The 7,500-nt window shown below is 42.9% G+C and overlaps 3 protein-coding genes across 3 annotated transcripts in view; 2 read left to right on the forward strand and 1 right to left on the reverse strand.

Annotated features, from left to right (window-relative positions):
* Nucleotides 1–7,500, forward strand: part of sdk1b (sidekick cell adhesion molecule 1b) — a 315,440-nt gene that overhangs the window by 2,985 nt on the left and 304,955 nt on the right.
* Nucleotides 3,390–5,573, forward strand: LOC306921900 (kinetochore protein Nuf2-A-like). The gene has a single exon (XM_079499207.1). It carries the CDS (start codon nucleotides 3,463–3,465, stop codon nucleotides 4,855–4,857), a length of 1,395 nt encoding a protein of 464 aa, XP_079355333.1. The 5' UTR covers nucleotides 3,390–3,462; the 3' UTR covers nucleotides 4,858–5,573.
* LOC306921904 (uncharacterized protein) overlaps nucleotides 5,586–7,500 on the reverse strand; it is a 2,012-nt gene continuing 97 nt past the window's right edge. Inside the window, exons 1-2 of the mRNA XM_079499210.1 lie at nucleotides 7,471–7,500; nucleotides 5,586–6,828 (exon numbers count right to left, since the gene is read on the reverse strand). The exon at nucleotides 7,471–7,500 is cut by the window's right edge and continues 97 nt beyond it. Coding sequence (XP_079355336.1) covers nucleotides 5,844–6,623 — 780 coding nt within the window. The 5' untranslated portion in view covers nucleotides 6,624–6,828; nucleotides 7,471–7,500 and the 3' untranslated portion in view covers nucleotides 5,586–5,843. The remainder of the gene's footprint in view (nucleotides 6,829–7,470) is intronic.

Below are 7,500 nucleotides of genomic sequence, written 5' to 3' on the forward strand. Positions count from 1 at the left end.
TTTTTTTTATGCGAGCCAAGCCTCTCGTCTTGGGGAGGGCATTTAAATAAGCTCATCGATCTTTCATTTTACAGTTTAAGTGACGGCAGCATTTTACTGTCTCTGCCTCCTCACCTCCTCCTCCTCCTCCTCTCATCTACTCACCTCAGTCTCCATCCTCCGTTCCTTATTCATAACCTCACTCTCCCTGCCTTCGCTGCTGACACCCACTGGGTTTGAGTCCAGGCTAGAGAGAACTTATTTGATTGATTCACACACTCCTGTGGCAGTGTGGGCCTGGTTGTGTGCATGTGTGTGTGTGTGTGAGAGAGAGAGAGAGAGAGAGAGAGAGAGAGAGAGAGAGAGAGAGAGAGAGAGAGAGAGAGAGAGAGAGAGAGAGAGAGAGAGAGAGAGAGTGTGTGTGTGTGTGTGTGTGTGTGCATTGTGAGTGCAGTGAGTCCAGGGACTACTGCTGCAATTCATTTGGCTTTCATAATGGTAGATTGCAATCTGTATATCTTAAGGAGAGGTTACTAGGACACATTTATGTGTAGAGTGACTCTACCCACAACTATGGAGTGCCATTAGGTTGATGATGCCCCCGGTGGGCAGAATGTAAAAGGCAGGGAGATTGATGTTGTGGCTGTACATGTGGGTAAATGTAAATCTGCTTTTAAGGGAGGGAAAAGATTATGCTAATGACAATTGACTGGACAATTATACCAAAGCACTGTTACGGTGTTTGGTTTGGGCCAGTACTTGACACGTTTGACAAATATTGTGATATTTGTTTTTTTGATTAAATAAATTGCTTGTATTGACTTGTGGTGCAGAGTGCAGACACCGTCGTGTCTGATCAAAGACTTTCTTTCCATTAGCTTGGCCCGAGCTAGAGCTGCACGATTATGGCAAAAATTATGACATTATCAAATTAACTAAGGGCCATTATCAACTCCTTGGGCGAGGAGTGCCACACATCGGTATATGGCCATGGAAACACTGAATTAATATTTGAGGGGTGAACGGTGCTAGGTCAGGAGGATAGTCTGATGGAAACAATGCCCTTTTAAATCACTTTTTCTCTTTCATTTGGGAGTGGAGCGTGTGTGTTTGGGCTTTTAGGAAGGGGTGCACACCACTGTAAAGGAAAGGGGTGTATCACACAAGATCTTCATAGTCATTGTGAAACAGAATGCAGCAGTGCCACACTAATTGCTTTATCTCGATTATGTTGTTTTCATTATCTAATCATTGAATCAAAAATGTTAATTGCCCAGCCCTATGAGGCATATATTCATATTTCAAAGTACAGTTTCCTCCCCCCATCTTAGATAATATGGTCCCACTCCTTGCATTTAGCATCTTTTAAGTTGTTAAATACACATTGTCTGTATGAGCTTTGTAAAACAACTAAGGTCTGCATTAATTGAATGCATGGATCCAACATTCTCAAACAGGCACATGTTACTAATAAGCACTAAAGCCAGGATTCTTGGAAGGAAATTGTCAAAAATGGAACCAGAACAATATTACAATCCTTATAGGTCTAGGGGAATAAAGGATTGCAACATAGAAGGAAAGTGAAATTTTGTTTTATTATAGGCCTTGTATAGGCTCTTTTGTCTATGTCAAGTACAAATACACATATTCAAACAAAATGTCTTAACAATAGAGGGTGTATGGGGCAAATCAAATAAATCAAAATAATCTTGTCCTAACCTTTAGTGGCTCAACAGTATGGACATTAAACAACCCAAGCTCTGGACAGCATGCTCACACAGCTACTGGCAAACTGTGTCACACTGCTAAAGAGCACAGGTGAGAACACTTCTTTAAATAGTTGTCTGACGAACAGCCCTCTGCTGATGATTGGTCCAGGCTTGATTGGAGGCGAGGCGAAGCAGCAGATAGGTCTCCTCCCATATTCACACACCAGAACCTAGACTGAAAGCTGAAGTCAGTACTATGCCCAGTAACAAACTACATACTTGAACACACAATATATGTAATAAAGTTTGTATGGCTGTTCATTAATGTAGTGCAGTGCTATAGCCTACATTTGTGAAAGGTATTAAGGCAGACGAAACATGGAATATTGTGTAATCAACCCTATTTCTGTCGGAGCAAGATACCCAGTATGTGACATTTGCATGTGGATCATGGTTCCCTTGACTCTGCCCTTTTTAATTACCTGGTAGTACCGTATAGCTTGGAAATTTAATCTCGACTAACAGTAATGTTGATATTGCATGTGGGAATATTTTTGTGGGGCTACACATTGACATATTTAGAACTGGATATTGCCCAATTTTAATAATAATAATCTAAACTGTGGCCTACAAAACATGATCAGTAGACTTCCTTAACCAATTCTAAAAATGCCTTAAATCAGTACTTCTCAAATCTTTTTGTGCCAAGGACTGCCAAAATGATATGTATGAGCAAATATAGCACATGTACAAGTGCTGTGCTTGTATATCTGCTATTTTTGAGAACCACTGAACCAATCATCTAAATCCTAAGAGTTAAAACTTATGTTGCTACATCGCTAAAATCTAAAATGACACAGATGCCTCCCTGCTTTTAACGGGTTAACGAGAGTCCAGCATGTTTGCATGAGGTTCACGAGGTGGCACGGTGCTCCCAACTAGGCCAAGCCTTACGGTGCACGGACCGGCCCCACTTAGAGCCCATCTATCACTCTGACTGTAGGCTTGACATGACAGCATGTTATTGGCCGAGCTGGGCCTGAGCTGAACTTGATGGCGATTGGACTGTGGCCGCATCTTTAGAGAAACGAGGTCATTGATTGGACATTTGGGACATGAGGCTCCGGGATCAAAGAGTTCTGGGCATGAGACCAAACCCAAGGGAAATAGCCCTCACTCCCCCCCCCCCCCCCTCACAGAGGCCACTGTTAGGTCAACCCCAATTCCACTCCAAAATGACATGTAAGGAAACAACTCCAATATCCAACTCAGGTCAACTTTTATTTTCCAACTTTTTTTATCCACAGTTGCTTGGTTTGTTGACTGGTTGGTATCTTCAATTAGGTTGAAAACCTTTGAAAACAAAGAAATAAGGTTTAACAACAATGTCAAACAATCAAGACATCAAAAACAAACATCTTTTCAAAACAATAGGTTCTCTTTTAAACATGCTTGATTTTAAACATTAAATATATTTTTAACTAATCACATGTCTTTAACTATTAGTGTTTTAGTGTTTTACACTAAATTAAGTCATATCAGACTACCAAAGATGAAGGTCTACCCATGAGCTCTACCTCCAAAGACGCCAATGGTCGGTTATGTTTGTTCTACTTACTTTGTGCTTACTTACTTAATGTGGTTAACAATCTAGCCTTAATAGGCTAATGTGTAGTATTAAGTAACTGTCAGTTTCCTCCGTTTAGCTGGACCACACGGTTTGTTTTGCCTTTTAGTTGCTTTCTCTTCAAACAAACAAGTCAACCATTGACGCATGGCCGCCGCCGAGCAGTTGACCTTCCACGCCGACAAGACCGAGCAGCTGGCGCACTTTTTCCGCATGGAGGTTCTCCTGGAACAAGAAGGGAAACACTTCTCCAAGAGCGACCTGCATCCCGCAGTGAAGTCAGAGACGGTGCAGATGTTGTACATGAGGACTTTGCAGCATGTGTTCCGCATCAATCCAGAGTGTCTCCACATGATCCCGATCAATCTCACAGAAGACATCAAAATTCCGTCGTTTCATGAGGCGGCGACTGCTATCCTGAGGCTGTACCATCGCATGAGTCTCTTTCTACCTACCTGCCTTGTGTATGACTTCAACCTCAGTGACTTAATGTCTCCAAAAACAAAGAAAACGGCTCTCATCCTGAGTGGCATCATGAACTATCTTCAATTCAGGAGAGTGGACTTTGTTCGTGAGCACGACGGCAAATTGAGGGCAGATAAGGACCGTTTCCAAGGCCTGACCAGAGGCGTTAAAGATGCCGAGAAGAAGCTGGTGATACTAAAGACTATTCCTCCAGAGCAGCAGGCTGAGGCCAAAGAGCTAAAATCTTCACTCACTGAACAGCATTCCACCAATACACACACTTACAACCAAGTGCATGCAGTGAAAGATTCCGTCGCGGAGTGGAAGAGCAAGCATGCAGAGCAGACTCAGGCCCTGACCAAGCTGAAGGTTGCGGTCAGCACCAGGTACAAAGACAACGCGGCCATCCAGTCTCAGATCCTGGAGTCTCCAGAGGAGCTGAAGCTGGAGATGGATAAGATGAAGCAGACCGTGAAGAGCATCAAGGCTGCCACGGTAAAGTCAGATGAGTTTGTGGTGGAGCTTCAGAGCAAGGCCCAGATTCTGGACCACGGCGACTCCGAGTTGCAGCTAATCTGCAGCCTCCTGCAAGACCTGCACACTGGCCTGGAGAACGGCAAGCAGGATGTGCTGGAGGTGGATAAACGCATGTCGGAGTTGGAGAGGCAGCAGAAGGGGATGAAGAGCCTGTCCACGGAGATGGACAGGGAGAAGCGGTCGGATGCCATGAAGCTGGACAAGCTGTCCAAACAGCAGCTCCGCAGGAAGAACATGAGGGAGACGGCGGAGTGCCACATCCAGTCTGTCATGAAGAAGTGTGACCTGTACCCTGAAAAGCAAGAGGAAATGGATGACTACATCCGGAAAATCAACAACGAGATGCAGCCGCTAAAGGCGAAGATCCAGATCATGGTGGACACTTGCAGCAACGGCACGCGTAAGGCACAGGACGTGTATGACCGGCTGTCTGCCGCTCTGGATCGGCTGCACAAGAGCATCGAGGCCAGCCAAGATGAGATTCATCTGACCCTCCAGGGCCAAGGAAAACTGAACTTTGAGCTTGTAGATCAGCTCTAAGCCAACTAGGTATTTAACATACCTTTAAACATGGTAAATTGTCCAGTTTTAGTAGTTTAAGTATAAATAATGTAAATAATTTTAACATCTTTAACTTCATCTAAATTGCCTTTTGTAAATGTAGACTTCAACAAATGAAATCCAAACTCAAACAAATTGAGGCTATACTGCAAGTTCCAAACTGACAGTTACTTAATACTACACATTAGCCTATTAAGGCCAGATTGTTAACCACATTAAGTAAGTAAGCACAAAGTAGGTAGAACAAACATAACCGACCATTGTAGACCTTCATCTAGGAAAGTGTCTCTGCAGTATGCATTTCCGTCATGGCATCCGAGGCATTTCCTGCATGCTCCCAGCTTCTTCAAGGCAGCCGTCTTCTCTGATAGCTTCAGTCCCTTGAACTTCCGGCAAAAGAACAATTTGTTGTTATGTCCACTGTCACCACAGACAACACATCCGTCAAGCTCTTGTCTCCTTGTGTTCTTTGTCGAGGCAAACTTTCTTTCACTCTTCTTGTCCGAGCGATCTGGCTTGTCGGTCTTCTCCACAATTCGGAGTTGTTCAAGCCTCTCCAGTATGTCTTCCTGGTTCTTCAAATACTTCAAGAGCATGTCAAAATAGTTCTCTGCTGTGACATCGTTCCTGGGATCTACCATGAACATCAACCAGTCTCTTTTGATAAAGTCAGGCAATCGATTTGATCACAAGTGGGTTATTTATGGCCCCAGAGTTCCCCAATTCAGTGAGATCTGACAGAGCCTTCTCCACAGTTTGTATGAGGTCGATGACCTCTCTTGGCTGGTGCCCTTTTGCATGTGGTATCTTGTCGAGCTCTTCTAGAATTTCGACAGTGATGCTTGATTTGTTGCCATGCCTGTTCTCTAAGACTCTGAATATGTCTTTGGCCGTAGTGTAGGTAGAAAGTCTAAGGTCTTTGGAGATTTTCTCCTCCACTCTCCAAGAGCTGAATCTTTTTTACTTCAGGGGATCCGGATGGCTCTCCCTGCCTTTGCAGGCTTTCCCAATCTTTCCTCCATCGGTGATATTCTCTCGTCTCCAGAGAATGTAGGTAGGGTGGTTGGCTTTATCCTCACCATTGGTGTTGTCGGATGGGGTGGTATGACTCTTGTGCCTTGCTCAGCAATCCTCAGGCTGCGTGCCTCTGCAAACTGAGGTTTCCTCATCTTCAACCTGAGAATGGTTTCTCCTAGGCCCTCGAGCCTCGCATTCACTCCATCAATGCTTTCCACAGGTATCCATTTCTCCCACGTGGACATAGCAGAGATGGCCTCATCTCTCATCTCATCTGAGAGGGTCAGGTGCTCTTCATAGCACTCGAAAGATTCACTTTTTGCTGGCACATGTCCTGCTGCGTCACTTGCTCTCTCAGCTCCAGCAATAGCAGTTTCCAGCTCATATCTTCCATATTTGGACCACAGGGTTGACTGCACAATGTCTTTGATCTCTGCCATCTTTGTTTCGGCTTCTCTTGAAGTATTTTTGAGGTCGTCCTCTTGCTGCTCGTTAAGCTCTGCCTTTTCGTCCTCAGTTTTAACTTCAGCCTCCAGCCCAAGCCTGAAATCATCATTTGTCTCAAGCACTGCTCTATGACAGAGTGAGAGTGTGCTGAACTCATCAATCAGCTCGGATCGCAGCATGGCGTCTGCTCCCCTGGAAATGTGGTTGGCTTGTTTGGTGAAGCGGCTCTTTGCCGTGGTCCTCTCCTTCTTTAATTCTTTGACCGTCTCCACTTCAGCCATCTTTATCCTTCCGTGTCAGCAGTATCAGGTCGAAGCCGTTTATCCTCGTCCTCCAGCTGCTAGCACTTGGTTTTCAACTGTTAGGTCAACCCCAATTCCACTCCAAAATGACATGTAAGGAAACAACTCCAATATCCAACTCAGGTCAACTTTTATTTTCCAACTTTTTTATCCACAGTTGCTTAGTTTGTTGACTGGTTGGTATCTTCAATTAGGTTGAAAACAAAGAAATAAGGTTTAACAACAATGTCAAACAATCAAGACATCAAAAACAAACATCTTTTCAAAACAATAGGTTCTCTTTTAAACATGCTTGATTTTAAACATTAAATATATTTTTAACTAATCACATGTCTTTAACTATTAGTGTTTTAACAATAAAGTGTTTTACACTAAATTAAGTCTTAAATTAACTTATTTAAGTCAACGTTTTAATCAAAATATTAGTCATTTTAAATTAAACATTTCAGGTTACTGTAACCTTTAAGCTTGAATAAGTTAGGAAACAAGCATTTTAAATGTAATAAGTATTTAAGGGAAAACTGAACTTTGAGCTTGTAGATCAGCTCTAAGCCAACTAGGTATTTAACATACCTTTAAACATGGTAAATTGTCCAGTTTTAGTAGTTTAAGTATAAATAATGTAAATAATTTTAACATCTTTAACTTCATCTAAATTGCCTTTTGTAAATGTAGACTTCAACAAATTAAATCCAAACTCAAACAAATTGAGGCTATACTGCAAGTTCCAAACTGACAGTTACTTAATACTACACATTAAGGCCAGATTGTTAACCACATTAAGTAAGTAAGTAAGCACAAAGTAAGTAGAACAAACATAACCGACCATTGGCGTCTTTGGAGGTAGAGCTCATGG

Source organism: Electrona antarctica (assembly GCF_951216825.1).
Source record: "Electrona antarctica genome assembly, chromosome: 4".
Taxonomy (NCBI): domain Eukaryota; kingdom Metazoa; phylum Chordata; class Actinopteri; order Myctophiformes; family Myctophidae; genus Electrona; species Electrona antarctica.